General features: G+C 38.7%; 1 protein-coding gene across 3 annotated transcripts in view; it reads right to left on the reverse strand.

The window, feature by feature from the left end:
* CDC14A (cell division cycle 14A) overlaps positions 1–19,407 on the reverse strand; it is a 63,956-nt gene that overhangs the window by 37,371 nt on the left and 7,178 nt on the right. For 2 of the 3 annotated variants that reach the window (XM_035902853.1, XM_035902852.1), the window contains exons 2-4: positions 15,430–15,505; positions 7,442–7,534; positions 6–85 (exon numbers count right to left, since the gene is read on the reverse strand). In XM_035902853.1, the coding sequence (XP_035758746.1) occupies positions 6–85; positions 7,442–7,534; positions 15,430–15,471 (215 nt within the window). In that variant the 5' untranslated portion in view covers positions 15,472–15,505. Of the gene's footprint in view, positions 1–5; positions 86–7,441; positions 7,535–15,429; positions 15,506–19,407 lie in introns of those variants that run through there. The other variant, XM_035902851.1, reaches the window with a different exon arrangement.

Below are 19,407 nucleotides of genomic sequence, written 5' to 3' on the forward strand. Positions count from 1 at the left end.
CATACCTAAATGGAAGATATGGTGGATTAGATCCAGACAAAAGTGTTCTGTAAGCTTCTTCTGGTGTTTTCTTCAAGTATATTACCTAAAGGGGGTGGGGGGAGAGGAAAAAAAAATAAGCCCCGAGCCTGAAAAGTCATTAACCACATGTACGCTTCCCCCACCCCACTAAACTCTTAAGAATGTATACTATACTGCTTTATGACCATCTCCTATGGCATTTATAGGTCAGAAAAGACATACCTACATAAGGTAAAAGGACTCAGAAATCAATAGAAACTGGGACTTCTGTTTTGTGTCATTCCCCCCCTTTAAAACAAATAAATACAGATATTGCTGCAACTGGGAGACTTCAAGACAGACTCAACATTGTATGAAGATGAAAAACAGGCATCTATGCTAGGAGTTCTCTGTCCAACTTGAGATTTGGAGTCAAAATATTATCACAGCAGTTGATATACGAAACATTTCTCCACCACAGCTCAATGGAAGATTTTCCAACACAAATATTTTTTGATTCCTAATGATCAATATCAAACTACTAATTAAGAAAAATATCCAATTCAACAAGCTGAACCTGTTACTAGGAGACCAACATATAGTTAATGTAACACCCTAAGCCAAGGCTCCTTCCGCTATCGCTGAACGCCATCAGCTCAGCTTACTTAAGTAAGAAACGAGAACACAACCGCATCTTGTTGCATTTCAATTCCTATTTGTACAGTAAAACCAGTCCCAAAATAAATTTAACTTGGAATACATAGTAAGCAAGTGCATTATTTACAAAAAAATATTTCATCCAGTTTGGAATGGCACATTCCATGTGCGCAAACACGTTTTGTAAACAAAGCCACACAATTTTCCGAGCCATTTGCACCCAACTCACCTTCCAACCAGCACCTACATGGCTACTTTTTAGCTGTATGCACATTTAACTGTTGAAGTATTCTAATAAATTATTTTCTTAACCAAGACATAGGCTAATTCCTGACCTAACAGCTTTATTCAACTTTTAACTTCAAACACATTAGAATATAGCTAAGCGGTGGTCACGCCCAGAATACCTGCAATTTGCTTTATGTCTAGAGTCGTATCTCAAGTTAATGGGATTCTTAGTATTGTGTAAGATGACAACATGGTAGGTAGATTTTCTTGCATTTCTCCCTCAAGCATGGAGAAGGCAGACAGAAAAAGACAAGGATAAAACAAAAAAAAAAAAAAAGCAAAACAGTCCAAAAAGCTGTTTGTCGTGACGCAATGAAAAGAGGGCCCACATTCATCTTTTTCAACTACCAATTATTTCACTGCTTTGAAAACTACTCTAATTTTGGACCAAAACCCTCTACACAAACTGATTTGCCTTCAAAAGATCAATTCCCTGACACGGAGCTGTATTTCAGTCTCAGCCCCCAGTGCTGCTGCTCTGCTCATCACGGTCACACCGACAGCATGGAGCAGTCAGTACCCAAAAGAGGAACGAAGCCCACTCATCTTCAAATGCTGAAGCTCAATACTGTGGCAGTGTCAATATTGCCCTCTCATTTAGCAAGTGCCCAAACAACACGTTTCTCAAAATTATTGTCCCTGTATCTGTGTGAACTTCCATATTGTCCCCCACCCTTAACCTCTGAAAGCAAAGGTTTCCCAAAACAGAACACAATTTCTATATTTAAAAAACCATTCCATTTATTCTGTGTTATCAGAACAATTTTCTAACTCAATTATTGGACTCTCTGATGTTGGGGCCAAACCAGTAATTACTAACATTGAAACCAATTCAGAGAATTACTTAATGTGTGTGTATATATATATATATTTACTTAATTCAAAAAGTGGAAGGGCCATTTCTTTTTTGTTTTTAAGCTGTAATGGTCTGTCTACAGCAATGATTGCCAACCAATGGCATCAAGTCCATGCTTTCAACCCCTGCAGCACAGCGATGCTACTCTGCTTTCACAGTTATTTGTAAAACATTCTGTTGGTCTGTGAAAGAAGTCTCCTTTATATTTCTCTTGTTCTTTTATATTTCCCCCTCACCATAAAGGTTTTGCATTTAAGAACAAAGCATCCTCTGCAACAGATTTCGGTGGGGTTATCTTTTAGAGAAAAATACTGATTTTATTCATGTCAATTGATGTCCATAATCTTGTCAATTAGCTTACGTTTAAAGCCTGAATTCCTGCTTATAGTCAAAAGACCCTTAGAGGGTAGTTCAGAGGACTTTGGGAAAAGAGGAGTTTCCATCTTACACAGCAAGGAGTCAGAAATCCAAAGTACAGGCAAATTTGTACTATATGAGTGTTTTCCCAATGCTGCAGTTTTTATTTCACAGAAGTTACAGTACTTCAAAGCTGCCTCTGCTCAAAGACATGTATACATGACATTCTGAACCAAACACTTCTATAGTTGTTTGTCCACAAAGCTCATAATAAAGATATCAGGATGGAAACAGGGAAAAGATATTAAGAACACAAAAAAAAAAAGGGGGAAAGAAACACTGAACGGAGCTCCTGAAAACCCAAGAGTATTGCAGATGTCAAGAATAGTGCGTAGCTGAAGGAAGAAGGGTAATGAAATGGAGAAGGAAACGCTACAGTACATGTCTTTCATACTTTAAAAGTAGTGATATCCATTAAGAAAAACCCAGGAGACAGTCTTCTGACTCATCTTTATCAATGAAAAAAAATCTTTATCAATGAAAACTCTGCAACTGAAACTTAGCTTCATTTTTTTAATCTAATATGAGGAATTTTCAGAGTGCTTTCATACCATAACATATACAAAAAAAACCCACACAAAGAGCCTGTAGTAAATAGTTTGTATAAATTGAACCTATACCTAAGAAATAATGCTAGCAAAAACCTTTTTTTTTTTTTTTAAAAAAAAAGGTCACTTTCTAGATAGTAACTATTCTCTTATAAGAGTTGTTTTACAAGGGACAAGGTTCTTCTCCCTTTCCCCACTGTCACTATTCTAACTCATAACATGTGGCACCACCACCTGTAAAAAACAGACTCAGCAAATACTGAAAGTTTTCACTTTTTTTTTCTTCTGACATTTCCATTCTTATGTTCTCGACTTCCTGAATAATGACATGGTTGGAAGATAAAGCTCCCCACAGTTGGGATGCTATGCAGGCACATGACATATGGCAAGGCTGGCCACATCGCACTGCCAAAAAAATTCATACTGCATGTCCTAAAAAGTTTACAGAACAAAAAGGGAATTAGTATTTTGCAAGTCCACCTGAACACCCATCCACAATATTTCAAATACAATTTGGATCCATCGTGTTCCCGCCCGCACCTACCATTTTTGAATTAGAAGTATACAGAACAGATCCACTCCAGAGCTGCTAAGTTATCACGGGAATTCTCCGAAGCCAACCTAAGGCAATCTGAAGAAAGGTGTTGCTTGAAACAGCAAAGAGGCTGTACACGCTGCAGTAACTGAAAAGCCTTTGGACTTGCTGACCCTCCAAGGGAGGGATTGCAGATTTGAGCAGTAGTGTGATATGCTTAGATTACAAGTGAACAAGCCCTTAAAACTTCAGGTAGGGCCGAGAAGTCTCATTTATTTTTTTTAAATTGGAGAAAAACACTCCTGCAAGCAAATGACAGAACATGCCGTAGCGATTTGCTACTCAAACTCGCCCAGTCATTTGCTGTGATAAAATTACGAATTTAAGAACTCAACAGCTCTTCTCTCTTACTGGCGTTACAGAAGTCTAATAAAAGCTATTACTACTAAAATACACACTTAAAGTAATTGTGAGAAAGAAATAGGACCAGCCCATCTGCTATCTATAAGGAAAAGGAAGAAGAGCTCACTGGATCTCTTTTCAGAGTTTGCCACAGTATGAAAACATTACGTTTCACCAGGACTGCTCAAAAGTCAGATTTTTGGACCACTACTCAAGTTCTGATCTTTGAAGAATTGCAAGAGATAACTACTACTTGTCTGCTGCAAGGGTCGAGTTAAAGCTCCAGGTTTCCCAGGAGGAGCAAGTGTATTCCATGTATGTTCTCTCTTTCCCCCTGCCCCATTTCTCTGGAAGTACAAGAGCAGCCACTGGTACAAAGAGACGAGCATTCCTCCTGCTCTTCTCCCCAGGGAATTCATACCTCACAAGATAGCACAGCACACAACCAGGTAGGGGGGTTCCTTGGTTTCCGACCAGAAAAGAAACATAACAAATACCTGAACAATATGGAAAGAGGGACCCAGCCCCCAATTCACCCCTACATTATTAGACAGGAGAAAATGCACTCTCCTTCATGGTTTCTCCAAGAATGAATTCTGTGATGACAAGTGGGGAGATCCTGCAATCACTTCAGCATAATTCAGTTAAACCTACTCCCTCTCACCCCTCTTTCCCCTAGAAACTGCTAGGGACAAATTGAGTCAAACCAGGCTACTTCAGTTTTGGTACGCATGAAAGTACTTGTAGTAGTACTATTTTTAAAGACTTTTTTTTTAAATTAACTATTGCGGAAGACTACATAAACCCTCCCTAACAACTAAAGTAAGTCTCCGAACAGATTAAGGGAAAAGCAAAGCAATACCAGTTTCAAAATATTCTCTGCGGCACCTGGTAAGACTGCAAAACCTAGTAGCATGTGGTGAGTAGTAGACGTCACCGAACAGTTTATGTTGTAGCCTTGGCCATTTAGGAGGAACCCTAAACTTCTCTGTAAGAGCAGAGAAATCCCTATGTTCTTCTGCTCTTTTAAGATCTTCATTTTTTTTTCTTCTTAATCTGACTTTTACAACAGAAGCAATCTTTGCAGAATTCTTAAGAGCAAGGACAAAAATTTAGCAACTGGACATGATCAGCCCAAATGTACTGAAAGTCCACTGTAAAAACTGAAATTTAGCAAATGCATCTTCCTGAGATGCAATGCACAAACAGGCAAGCTATTGCCAATAAAGTTTTAAGACTTAACTTCCACTTAAACTTATGACTCTCCTATTAAAGTATTTTAATTGCTATATGGCATTTTGGTTCAACATGTCTAAGAAGCTGTTTAATGGAACAATCCAACTTGCATAATCACCACTGGAAACCCATTCCTAGAACCTGATCCACTGTTTTCCACGTTTCATTTTACACTTAATATTTTAACACCAGGACAAACAAACCAAGCTTTCTCAATTAACTTTCACTCCTTGGTAGAGTTCATAGCCATAACACTTTCTGGTCTCAAAAAGCTTGTAAAATCGAAGACAAGACACAAAACCTAGAAGGCCTTAAATCAAAGAGCACACCTATTTCTGCCACAATTTGGATATTCAGATTGTAATAGATCAAGTTGCCAGTTACACACAGTTCTTTTACTGAAGCATATGATTAGATTCCTTCAGGTCAGGAACCACCCTATCACGTAACCGAAGAGCGTACATCTACTGCATTTGACCAAACATAGCATTTACAGGTAACACACTCAAAAAATGCAAATATTATTTCTGGAGTGTGAAATGAATAAACCTGGATTATAAAAGCTAAGCTTCTGCAGTTAAAAAAACAAAAAATCAGGTTATTAGGTAGATCATAAATAACTTTTTAGAATAAATAAATATTCATTTTATTGCTGATCAACCCTCCGCTTGGATTTCTGTCTTGCACCTTATGCACCTCCTTACCTTTCTGTTCCTACAGCCTGGCTTTTCAAGAAGTTATCTTCATGGAGAGCAGCGCTCCCTCCTATGAGTCTACCTCATACTAGTAAGGGCCTTTTCACTCCTCGTCCCCAGAGAACAGCTACATAGCTGAGGCAGTCACGTAACAAGGACTGGGCAAGGGGAATAAAAAGATAATCTCATCCCCCTCAAAAAGTGTCCTACCCTTTCCACAGCTTCCGAGATGTATCGGAAGGTGAAGACAGGATCAGACAAGGGCAATCCAGTAAAGGCAATTGGATGCCGTAATCTACATATGTGCTAGATGAGTGTTCTCTAGCTGTAGGCTTAATTAGACCAGCTTTAAAACGTGAAGTGAATCTTTCTAAATACAGAACTGGAGATATAATGATGCAAACAGAAACCAAAAAGCAGTCCAAATGGAACAACTGAAGTTTCTTTACAAACTGTACTGTGGGAATCATTACTGAAGATGCTACAATTCAGACAGATTTTGGATATGAAGGGACAATAAAACTTACAAAGATATACTATCAAAGTTGGAGGCTCCTTAAACAGAATATAAACCACAGAATTAGAAATTAATTCCAGCATTATTAAATATAGCCTTGTACGGTCAAGAACATTAACAAACTTAGAACATCCTAAGTCATTTGTCCTTACTATTCCTTTTGCAGAATTGCTCCATCAGGTCTAGCCCCAAAGGTTAAAAAGCTAACCCAAAGATTTTTAAAATTTGAACTCATCCCCAATTTTTTTTTTTCCATCTTTAAATTTAAATAGATCTTCTCTCTCAAGAACATTTACACACTACCCCCATACTTGTAGTAAAACATTTCTTTCAATATGATCATCTGCATTTACTGAACTTTGCTTTCAGCATGCCCTCAGGCCTGGAAGAAATACACCAGCTTTCACATGGTATAAAGCCTGACTTAGCAGAGACTGCCAGAACTCAGCTGACCACGTGGATATCAGCCCAGGACCCGCAGCTCATTAGCTTCAACACCTCATCAGCATAAAACAAGCTATCGCAAAGACTCTTGGAGTTTTCTGCAAGTGTGCTCCCACTCCGGACAGCAGAGGAGGAAGGTGAAATTGAAGTTTGAGCTACACTGCCATGAAGACACACAAGTGGCTCTGCGAGCGTTGGTTTGGGACTATCAAAACATACACGATACTGTAATAAATGAGGCTCGCGTAACTAAGATGGCCCTACGTATTGCATGTTACCTGTAATATTAGAAGGCCGAAATACCTCATTTATTCCATTATTCTGAGTAGGCTATGAAAATTCACCAAGAAAAGAAATCCATCCAATAATACCTATGCCTCTGGTCTGGTAACTTTAAGAAAGGTTGTGAGAAAAAGCTTTCTCCTCCCCAGTATGAAGCTCACTACTGCCATGAGCAGCAATTCATCCTAAGACAGCCAGGTTTAGAGGTAAGTTTGTGGTTTGCATTTTTGACATTCAAGAAAATGATAACCTATGGGAAACGTGCACATGATCTGCCAAAGCCACTCGCTGCGTAGTAAAGTAAATGGAGTTAAATGCCAAAGGCAGGGCTTCCCTAGAACTCATAGAATCCTAGGATGTTTTGGGTTGGAAGAGACCCCTAAAGGTCATCTAGTCCAACCCCCAACCCCTCATACAGCAGAGTTTTCGAAGACAGCTTAGAGAAAAATCAAATAACCATCTGCCTACCTCCCCCAAAGGGACCATCCCTTGAGATGCTATTTTACACATAGCAGATGTCTCTTAAGGAAGGTTAGAAGTATCCGTGTGATAAGCAGTACTTACAGCATATGCGCCTATTAAGAACGCCGCGTTTGCTCGTTTCCGCTGGTCAAAACTGGTATAGTACACTATCTTCTTTCTTGATAGACTGAAATACTGTTAAAAAAGACCAGACAGACAGCATATTTACTGAGAGAAAAAATACTCTTAAAAAAGTCATTTTTCCAAAACTGAAAAGTAAGCCAGAAAAAATTCTTATAGAGAGACTCGTAAAGGAGAAAAAGTTACTGATACCATGAACAATCTTCTTGCATTATAGATAAAAGTGCAGGGAAACAGCCACTGTATCAGGGCAGATCTTAGTTTGCTGTGCAAAAATATCCTACAAAATGCAGTTGAACCAAAATGTTCAATATAAAATACTGGTTTTTTTTTCCCCCCAAGTTGAAATATTTGAACAATAGCTTATGAACATTGATTAAAGGAAAATTTCAGACTAAACCACCCTCCTATATGTTAAATCCCTTTAGCATATAATTCTGTGAAGACAAGAGAAAAAATGAAGCAATCAATCTTACAGGCATTTTATAAGTTAAACACCACTCTTCAATCTATGCTACCTAAAAACGGGGTGACAGACATCTTTAGAAACCTTCAACAGCAAGAATTTATTAAAAAAAAAAAAAAGATTGCACAAGTGAAAAGCCTGAAAAAAAGGCTAGGCAGAGACAAAACTAGTAACACTTGCAATTCTTCTTTCTTTAGGAAGAAAAGAAGCCTTGTCAGAATCCTGTGGACAAAACTCCCATTGAAAACAAGACCAACAAGCACCAGAAAGGAACAATAATGACAAACTGCAGCAAAACTATTTAAAGCCAGAGAGAGATAAAACTGTCGCTTAAAAATGGCAAGCTGGACAGTTTGTTGCATTATTATTTTTTTTTAGCTTCATTAATTGCTACACTTCCGTTATATTCTGCAACACTAATGTTTCTCCCCGACAGATTTCTACAGTACTACTACAGTTCTGAGGAAGTCATCAGACGTACTGGATTCTGCTTCTAAATACTTGAAGCACGTTTCTCTTAAAAAGCTGCACATTTTTATAAACTGCTGTTATACCAGTGCTGCTGCTACCCAGCTTCAGGTTTTTAACTCCAATTTGACAATTCTAATTTACGTTCTTTTCCTGCTCTTGGCACTGATGACATTTGGGGGTGGGAGATAGGTAACCGCTGCAGAATTGTGTTTTATTAATTTAAGTAGCACCAACTGTATCTCACTTCCAGAAATCTGTAAACATCGACTCTTGCCTTAAATCCTGTTGCAAATTTCAGGACAGCTTTAACTGCAGAATCGAATTGTGCTAAAAAACCAAATAGGAGAAAACCAATGGATGTATCACAGCCAGCTTCTTACTCCCTCCCCGCGCCGAAATAGCACCGTTAGTAGCAGTTCCAACTGTACTTTCCAGTCTGGTCTTATTGCCCACACCTTCCATAGGTGGAAGGACTGAGGGTTAATGCAGCTGAATCCTAAACAGGACTGTAACTCCCCGAGACAGCCGGTTGCTGTGGATGGGAAGAGGCTGTATCTCGAGACCAACAGCAACATCTCCCTCGCTGTATATGCAAACATACAAAGCACAAGTAGTTATTTAATTAGCGAAGCATTCAATTATTATTAAAACTTGACAAAATTAATCCCAGTATTTTAAGATCCCTCCTTTCTTCTCCCTCCTCAATTTTTTAATTTTAGTGTTCTCTAACTGCAATTCCACCCATGATGTGTGGGTGGGATAAGATTACAGTAGTTACGCAACAGTGACAGAACTTCAATTATAACTTGTTGACTGCTACTCATTTGAAAGCGAAGTTCTTCGCAACGTTTTGCAGTTCACCTGAAACGCTATTTTAAACTGCAAAAAGCAGATTCTGCTACCTAGCCAGAAGTTCTAAGACCACCATGTTTCTTGTTTTATTTTACAGAATAGATTTTTTTTTTTTAATCATATGGGTATGTCATTCCAATTTTGAGATGCTTTTGTACCTGAAGTAGCCCAAAAGTGTCAGCTCACCTTAAAAGTTCCCAGAACGTTCACATGAAAGCATTATCTCATTTTCATTGCTTCATGTTCAAAATGTAAGGGTTTAATCCCTATGAGCCATATTGCTATATGAAATACCTAAGGTATTTTTGAATCCTGACTAAAGCTTTAGCACAAAATTGAAAACCGACTTTAACCAATGGCTTATAGCACAGCAACTGCATCAAGATTTAACTTCTCAGAAGCCTATAAAACAAACCGCCGCTTTTATTTGCACACGAGCTACAGAAAATCAAGTTTGACCATAAGCGTTTGCTGCAGTGTCAATGCAATGCCTCTGTTAACATCGTGACACAAATTCTCGGTACACTTTCAATATCAATATTAAGCTGTATGATCCATTTAAAAGAAATACTGATTTGCTGACCACGTTTAATAAGCTAAGTCTATTCCTTTGGCTAGGTTCAGTGATGATGAGTGTTAGACAGTTCCGTAAGGTGACTGTTTTTTATAGGTCCAGAGCTCCACCTGAATGAATCAGGGCTTTAGTTCCCTTAGATGCTGCGCAACTCGGAAGAACCAAAAATGTTTCAACAAGGAATTTTTCAATACAGGTTGTCTACAGAACAGCTGTAATTAGAGATAACATAGTTGCAAATAATCTTTTTTCCAAAACAAAACTAATACATGCACTATGAAGCACTAAAGATATTTTCCTTTACCAGTAAGGAAATTCTAGCAGTTTCACATAATATTATAAGACAAAAAGTAACAATATAACAGAGCAGCATCTGCCAAGATATATATTCCAGAGGAATATACTCACCCAAGACAATCTTTTGAACTAAAAGCAGAGGTTACAGGAAAAGTGTGGCAGGTTTTGCTTTAGGTAATAAAACTAATTGATTTGGTGTATGAGAGCGTTCCACAACATGTTATTTTCACTGCAAGATTATTACTTTTTTTTTTTAATAATAGATCAGTTCTTGTTTCTTGAAGGCCTTGAGAGAGATTTACTTGCACAGGAATTGATGACAGGCTTAGAAGTTGTGGACAATTACTTGACTGACACCTGTTTAGGATCACCAGATTATTTGACAGTACTTTAATGGACATGGTTTAATAGACTTGCATTATTCAGGCAAGAAATTACTGCAAGACATTTAATAAGCCTGGATTGATACAAATACTATTTTTACATATACACACACATGTCATGTATATGTAATATGTACACATAACTAGCAGTGAATACAAGGCTGGCAAACTGTTCATAGAAAGTGATGTATTAAAACATGTACGTGCAGCCTGCCCCAAAATCTAAGCTGTCCCAAAGGAGATGCTTGCAATTACTATAGTTCCATGTGTATGCCCAGCAGTTTATTTATATTAAACCAAAAACAAACCAAACCCCTCTGCGATTTCACTTAGCATACAAGAAATGTTAACCCTGTAGTTCAAAAGCCTGCCAGAACCTTCACTCTCCTGCCTGGGATCTTCCATCATTTATCTCAGCAAGACCCCCTTCTCTGATCACCCCTGCTTCTGAATATTGAGACTGTGCAAGGCTATACACACATAAAGCAGGTGTTTTTAAAGGCTATACACAAATAAAAGCAGTTTTTTAAAGCAGCTTTTGTGAAATCAGACTTATTTAAACAGAAGAGGAAAATATTTGTTTCATAAATGAATCACAGTTGCTTAGTCAAGCGGTTTTCCTCCGAACAGAATTCAAAGAACAAGTAGGAAGACAACACAGCCAAGCATTTTTTTCCTTGCTGTTGGCTTGGCTAGTCAAGATCATCTCCATAGCAATCAGCAATCAAAACATTACAAACATAACAAGGTCAGAAAGGTTTTCCTGCAAAGCATAACCAGGACTTCATCTCCAACTTTCTCAGCAAATGAATATCTGAATAAATTTTTCAGCTCTTCAGAACTATTTGCCATTTTCAAAATCAGCCAGCATAAAGTTACAATAGTTTACTTCAAAACACTGGTCTGCCATTAGCACATTTCAGACTGGTATGATTCTCCTTTTCCTTCCCTGCCTGTCCCCCAGGAAAGGAGAAAAAAATGCCTCCATGTCTAATTCCTCTCCCAAAACAGAAATAGATATAGCTGAAAGGCTTGGAGGGGAGGGAAGTTTGTGGGGTTTGTTTGTTCTAATGAGATCTTATACTCTCACTTCTCTTGTTTCTATTCATAGAAGTTTTAAACTTAGTAAAAGCCTAAGTCTTAAATTCCTTTTGAGACACAATATCCACACAACTACCATATTTTGTGAGTAACTTCTTTTGTGCCACTCTTAAAGACTCTTTTCGCCACTAAAGCACCCAAAGTGCATACCCAACCAGGTATATACCAGATCATGGCAGGAACCATCTGGGCTTAAGGCTGTGATTGCCTCAGGATCTCAGAAGCGTTGCAGCGTGGCGAGAGCAACCACCCTGCTGCAGAGGCTGGAGTTCCGGAGAACGATCATCTGCAGCGCCTTTTACTTGCTAAGATCAGCCAACCCCTGCTGTTGGTCACGGGGCATGGTTACCCTTAACGCAAGGGTATGCAAGCAGCAGGTTGCCCAACAGGACTCTTTCTCCATGCTGTTAGTCCAGCTGGCACTTCTCATCTCCGAAACACTGATCACAGACTGCCTGCGTGTCCCCTTGGTGCCACCCGAGAATTACCATACTCCTGCTGCTGCAGTTGCTCATTGCACCAATGCCTCGCTGGCAGGTAAGTCACAGGCCATGAACTTCTGTCTTAGACACACTAGTTCAGGCCTCAGGAACCCTCTCGGGGACATTCGTGAAGGACAGACATGAGAAGCTGAGGGGGAGAAGAGTAGAAACCATGAATCCATAATTCTCAACTTGTGAAGCTGAGCAGTAGTCTATGGTTGCTAGGCCTACAGTACACATCAGATGCATGCTTCAGCGCTGGGATTTGGTCTTACAAGCCTGCTCACCCACTGCAGATAGTATCTAAATTAGGACAGAGCCTGGCATATATTTTAACTACTAGAAGAGCAAAGCTTACATTAGCAGGTACTGGCCTACCTTAGGGTAGTGCCAATCAGCCACACTGGGATCTAGTCATGTGCAAGTTTCTATAGCACCCTGGTGGTATTCCAAACTTTAGCTGTTTGATTTCAGGTATTACTTTCAAGTGGTTGTGCTATCAGGTTACCCTTCTCTATTATGCACCAGCAGTTTCAACTAACCTATTTGGAATTAGCCTCTGGTAAGGTAGCAGCAACCACCAGCACCTCCTCCGAGCTGATCTGCATGAGACTTCTCTGTCCTGCTCCTGACCTCTCATACTCTTCACCTAGCACTGCGAGTGTGCTTGCTTTTTTACAAAAAAAAAAAAATAAAAAAATTTAAAGTTACATTAAGATGACATCACAGTTTGCCAAATCAACCCTGCAAGTGTCAGAGTTACTAATTCAGTTTCAATTTGGCTCCCTTGTGTATTCTTTCCTTTATAATACACAATCTTTGTATCATCATGATTACAGGCCCTTTTCTGACAACCAGCTTGCCTCATCCAATGCAGATGATTGTCTCTAACAAGAAACACTCCTGTTTAATACAGAGTCATTAAAAAACCCCAAATGCCACCAAAACCAAGTCCTGAGGTACTTATTAGCTGTGTCCTTGTTTTCTGGGTGAAACTCTTGGTATCTAGGGTCCAGTTTGAAGGCATTCTAGTTCAACTACAGAAGTACAAAGTTACACTTCAACAGCAACACACGAGACTGTATTCAGGCCCCAAACTGATTACAGTCTCCATCTGAAACTGGAAAAAACAGAACTAATCTCTAGTTCTCACAGGCACAGTGAAAGTTAGAACAGCAGGTTTATCCTCGGTTCTTCTCTGCAGTAACTGCTTCGCAGAGCAACCATTCTCCATAGTCATTCACGACTCAAATATAAGGCCACAAACAGCAGAATTAAGGTAAAAAAAAATAGATTCCTAGAGCGTGAGCATCATTGGTCATGTGTTTGAATGGGACAGCGGCACTGGAAAACAGGGGGATAAGATAACGTGTTTATAAGCTCTTTTTGGTATTAACACAGAAATGGCAAATCCAAAGTTTTCCCAATACGAACACAGGCATTCAGAATTAGAAATACTAGCGTTTAATTTTTTTTTTAAATTTATAACTAACTTTCTATATTACAAAGCAATGTAAATTTTAACTGAAAGCACTTTTTTTGCAGTAAGGTTATAGCAACTCTACAAACCCCCCAACTTGCAGAACCTCCTCTTAAGACTACCGGACTTTAAGCCACGTGCCCCTGGAAGCAGCAGATAGCATGAATCAACTTGCATAATGGTTTCATTTGTGCAGCAAACATTGGTCCCAAAACATAATGTCATTTTTGATACAGCAATCCTCTTAACAGTCATGGCATCTGTTGTCTCCTTTTCCCGTTCTATCAGTAACAGGTCTAGTATTTTACATTATAAAGATTTTAAATCTGTAATATTTAGTGAAGTGCCTCCTTGCTATTTGCACACAACTGATATTAACTAGTATCTTGGAATTAAAATCTCTGTTTAACTTCTTGCAGTTGGTAAGTCTTCTATACATGCTGCAAATCACTTTTTCACAGGCATTTGTGGATCAGGTTAAATCTATAGCTATATGCTCAGTGTACTGGGTCCGGCTGGGATGGAGTTTGGTTTTCTCCCCAGCAGCCCGCACGATGCCGTGGTTCAGATTTGTGGCTGAAAGCACGCTGATAACGCATCGACGTTTTAGCTGTTGCCAAACAGCGCTTGCACAGCATCAAGCCCTTCTGTTCCTCACACTGCCCCACTCCAAGTGGCTGGGGTAGGAGAGATGCTGGGAGGGGACACGGCCAGGAAGGCTGACCCCAGCTGACCAGAGGGATATTCCGTACCACGCACCATCAAGCCCAGCAATCAAACTGGGGAGCTGTCCTTCCAAAATAGCTGTTGCTCAGAGACTTCCTGGGCATCAAGCTGCTGGTGGGAGGTGGTGAGCAACTGCCTTTGCACCACTTGTTTTGTTCTCCCCACTTCTATTTCCTCTGCTTAAGCTGCCTTTATCTCAACTGACAAGTTTTTCTTGGTTTTGCTCTTCTGATTCTCTCCCCTGTCCCACACTGGGGTTGGGGTGGGAGTGAGCAAGTAGCTGCCAGTGTTTAGGTTCTGGCCAGGATCAACCCATGACAGGCTTGTGGGTTTATGACAGGACAGTGTTAGAACAAGACTCAGTCGTGGTGATCTTCAGAATGAACTGCTGCATTTACAGGTTCTAGACAACTTTAGAAAGAAAGGACCAAAGCTTTGCAGTCAAAAGAAAAAGCTACTGTGGTATCCAAAGATGATACCAAAATCTTCTCTCTCTAGCAAAGAGCAACTCAAAATTGCCTTGAATCAGCAATCATTATATGGAAGCAAGAAAATAAGAAAGCTTCTACAAATTGCTTGACAGGGAATGACACTTCTACAAGACAGAAAAAGGAACCATTTTTAAATGTGTAAAAACACATTTCCATAACATTCGTAGAAGCAACATTTATTAAATTGAATGCGATTTAGAAGTTTTAAACTTTTCCACTGAGCGAGATTTAGTTTAAAGAGTGTGATTTTGGGGCCCATGTTTTGTTCTTGTTCATGGGTGTGAAGTTTTTTGTTTGGTTGTTTTTTAACATCTAGGGTTTTTTTTCCAGTAATTCATAGTCATTAGCTGCAAACCAAAGAAATTAGTTACTATTTTCTTGAACTGTAAGGCTACAGAAGAAGGTGGACACATCCTTCAGTGCCTCACCTGCTAAGCAACAAGGACAGCGTATTTGTTTTTTCCATTCTTCAGAGGGAAAAGAATTCAGAACAAAGAATAACCTTAAAGCTTCGTAACAGCCATCTAGATAATGGGCACATAACAACCACTTCCAAACTGGGTAACACATTTTAGTTGAATTTCAAACACAAAAATATAGGAACATTGTTTTTAAACAAAGCTTACCTTTAATTTCTTGTTTAGTTTACAGCAGTATCTGTATAACATTGCCAAATTTAAAGGTCCGAAATCTCCATAGAAACTAGGAGAAAGAGAACAAAAAAGGTGTTATTTATACAAAACAGCTAAGCAACATGCATATTGTTGATAAAGCTGCCAACCACTAAATCTGGGAGGATACCAAGTAGCCAGTATATATGGTGCAACAGATAAGCCCTTTACTGATTCACTTAGGAAGACAACAATAACAATTAATTTGAAAGCATTTGTAGCTTCAGTAACGACCTTTTCCATTATATATACACACACACACACACACACTAACTACAGGATTTTTTTCTTCACCCCATGATACCCAGACTGGTTTTGGCCAAAACTACAGAGCGAAGAACTTCAAGGCTTTAAGCCATGCTGATGGCTAGGTAAAGGTTCTAAAACTGCTTAAGATGAGAATTTATCATTAGATACTACGAAGAATAAGCTAAATAAATTTTACTACCCATAAGAAATTCTATTTAATAACATCCAGTCTTGAACTCTGTCTGAAATTTAAGGTTATTTCTTTTTATCCCATGCTCCACTAATTCCTCAGATTAGTATTACATATACACTGTACATATAATTATGTTTCCTTTTGTCCCCCCCAGTCCTCTTGTCTTTAGGCTGTTCTTCCAATGCATTATTTATTTCATGTCTTTTCATTGTTCTTGTTTCTCTCTTCTAGATTCTTCTTAAACATTCATATTACCTTTGAAGCAGCAATCACTGTCCTTAGGATAAGAGTTAGTAGGAGTAGTCCATAAAGGAAGATTATTGCACAATAAAAGTAAGTTCCTGGTAGGGATCCACAGTGCTCTTCCTAGCTAACCCTTCACCTTTACAAGTAATAGCAGCCTTTATGCAAGCAACTTACAACACCACCTTCTAGAGCTTTCTCCCTCCCCACCCATTGTGCAAAATTGCTGAAAATTTAAGTTGCAAGCTTTTTCCAGTATTTTTTTTTCTTTTTGTGCATGGAAGTCTTTATCCTGATGGCCTGAAATCTTATCTTGAAAATTTGTTGATGCACATGTTACAAATTACAGTGAGAATGGACTATAACTTCAAACTGTTTTAATCTGCTCTGCCTTAAGTCTTTTGATAGAAGCTACAGGACACTTCTTGCCTGTTGATGAACAAAACAGGCCATCAGCATCTGAATGCATGCTACTTGGGGAATGACAACAGAAAAAGGTAACTGTTCTACACCTTCTGGGCTTTGAAGGGGTGAAAACTTACTGAAATCACATGACAGAATAGGTGATAGTACCTTTCAAGTGTTCTTCCCCACAGCAGAAGGTTTATTTTTCAGGAAAATTACTCTCCAGTTAAACTTAAGACGAAAAGTTTTTACCATGAGGGCAGTCAAACATTGGGAAGAGGTTGCTCACTGAAGCTGCGGAGTCACAACCCAAGGCTGAGCAACCTGCTCTTGTTGACCTTGCTTTGAGCCCAGGGGCGGGATCAGACCCAGAGGGGCCTTCCAGCTTCAGCCATTCTGCTATTCTAAGTGGACACAACGACGAAGTAGGAGTGCTCTATCTTTTTGATGCTTCTAACTTTATTAGTACCCTCCTCCCCACATTCTCTCCAACAAGAGAGCCCAGCCCAGGGCAAAGAGTCAATGACATTCGTCTGATCACTGTCTAGGACGAGCACCCTGCCCACCACACCAAAGCTATTTCAATATCGTCTACTTTACAATATCAAATAACATCGTAAGTGCTTGTTAAGATTCAGTTCAACCCTCCAGTATAAAAAAATTATTACATAATGCTTAATTACAGAAACTCATTAGCTGGGTCAAAGACTAAGCTGTCCAACTCTTAGGTCTTTATTTGTAGGTTGCACAGAAGTTAACTAACGCAAGGGAAAGTTGCAGTGCAGGGTTTAACTTTAGAATTCCTCATCTTTTCTTAGATAAGTCCGCCAGATATGGTCAATAGTTACAATTATTTTTAAAACAAAACCCTCCATACAGTTTAATAGAGATGAAAAAAAAAAAATTATTCTAAGAAGGACAAGTAGGAGTTATGACAAATAAGAAGTCAAAAGCTGAGCTCTAAAAACACCAGAGGGAACAGAGCTTCTAGAAAAGCTATACAGGCGGCTTACTAACATCTCTTCCCATTCCAACACATTAACACCTCCTCTAAATCAGAAAACCCAACCCTACCTTGTTCCATTAACTTTAGAATATTCATTCACTTAAATAGATGGAAAAGTAGAATTTCGTATTTAAGATTATTTTGTGAAAAATACTTTTAAAAGTATTGTGAAAAAGCGTGAAAGATGATAGTTACTAGAATACTTTTTTAAACCAGTGTGAGCAAAGTAGCTTTGATCAGCTCAAAGATACAACTGAACACACAGTTCATCTAAAGCACCGAAGAACTACAGCCATGCTTTACGATAAGTTTTTATTACTATTCAATTCCTAGAAGTACATCAATATGAAATCATATATCCAATTCTACTTTTCCACATGATTAAACTCAAACAGAAGTGTAGAAAAAACACATTAAAGTTTATTTAAAAATCAGTTTATCTACAATAGACAAATTACTGTTTGGGGGGGGGGACATGAGGATAAAATACATTTATTGAGTCTAGCCATGAAGTAATTATAATTCTACAAAATAAAGCAATTCAGATTCTCTCAGTTGCCAAGTTAAAGGTGTCACAATCTTCGACTGACTATTTCTCCATCACTTACTACCATTAAGTATGCTGTGCTTATCTTATCATGGGGGGGGGAATTATCAGTGTTTAAGACTCTGGTACTACCACTGTTTGTCTATGCTGCAGAAACAAGATATTTCTCAGAATGCCAACACAATCATAAAGGAAAGGCACGTCTGGTCAGCGTTGCACCAGCACTGTTACCCATACACCAAACACTGGCAATTCCCAAGTTATTTACCCAACACCATGCAGGCAGCATAAACCAGCCATTGGCTTCCTTGAAAAAAACACTGTGGTAGATACGCCAGGGAGAAAGGTTACATGTTACATGCATAATTTTAACTTTCTCCACTTAATACCTCTAAATTGCAATAAGCTTGAATGTCCCTTTTTAACGGGGCCAAGCGAAACAAGTGCTTTACAAACCTCCAAATCAAAGAGTTCTCTGAAAGATAATACAAGGCTCTGTACTGAAGTCAGTGAACTCTGATCTGCAAAACCCTTCTTCAATTTATATCCTCAGATCTAAATACAGTTTCTGACATGTTTAAACAGACGGGTTTAATCTTATGCACCCTCATTACTTTTAGTGTAACAGGCCATTTTTGTACTTGAATTAGAGACACTTGATCCTGACTCACCCAGAGGATTTTCTTCTTAAGAACAGAATTCTGACATAGAGTTACATGTAAGTGGAAGATGGGAAATGGAGGCTACAGGAAATGAGGAAGAAATGACACACCAAGTCATCATCTTTATAAGAATTTTATCTGGCAAAAGTTGAAGATAAAGCACATTAAAAAAAAAATCAAATCTTATTACATGATAGTCACTGATAACAACCTACCCAGTGTTATTTCACTTCCATCTCTTTTACAGATAATAGACTTCCTTTGTATCTAGATGTTTTAATGAGCATTTATACACAATAAGAAATCAGGATGCCTCTGAAGCCTAAGCCAGTTAAGAGAGACAGTCATTTACAATGGAGGTGGGAACCAAGTATGAGGAACAGAAGGCAAGTATGGTATTAATCTACATTTAATTATATTTTGTTTTAATCAAGTACTTAGATGATAGCTTAAATTATTCTTCCCCCTCATCCCATGGAAACTTGCTATCCTTATGCTTCTCAAGCTAAGCAGCAGCAGAACCCCAGAACATACTAGATGAATATTTAAATACTCTACTTCAAAAATACTATCATAATGCTACCTGGAAGGAGTAGCACAGGTTTCTTGTACCTGTATTCTCCTTGGA

The sequence above is a fragment of the Egretta garzetta genome, unplaced genomic scaffold (assembly GCF_000687185.1).
Source record: "Egretta garzetta isolate BGI_Z169 unplaced genomic scaffold, ASM68718v1 scaffold149, whole genome shotgun sequence".
In the NCBI taxonomy this organism is placed as follows: domain Eukaryota; kingdom Metazoa; phylum Chordata; class Aves; order Pelecaniformes; family Ardeidae; genus Egretta; species Egretta garzetta.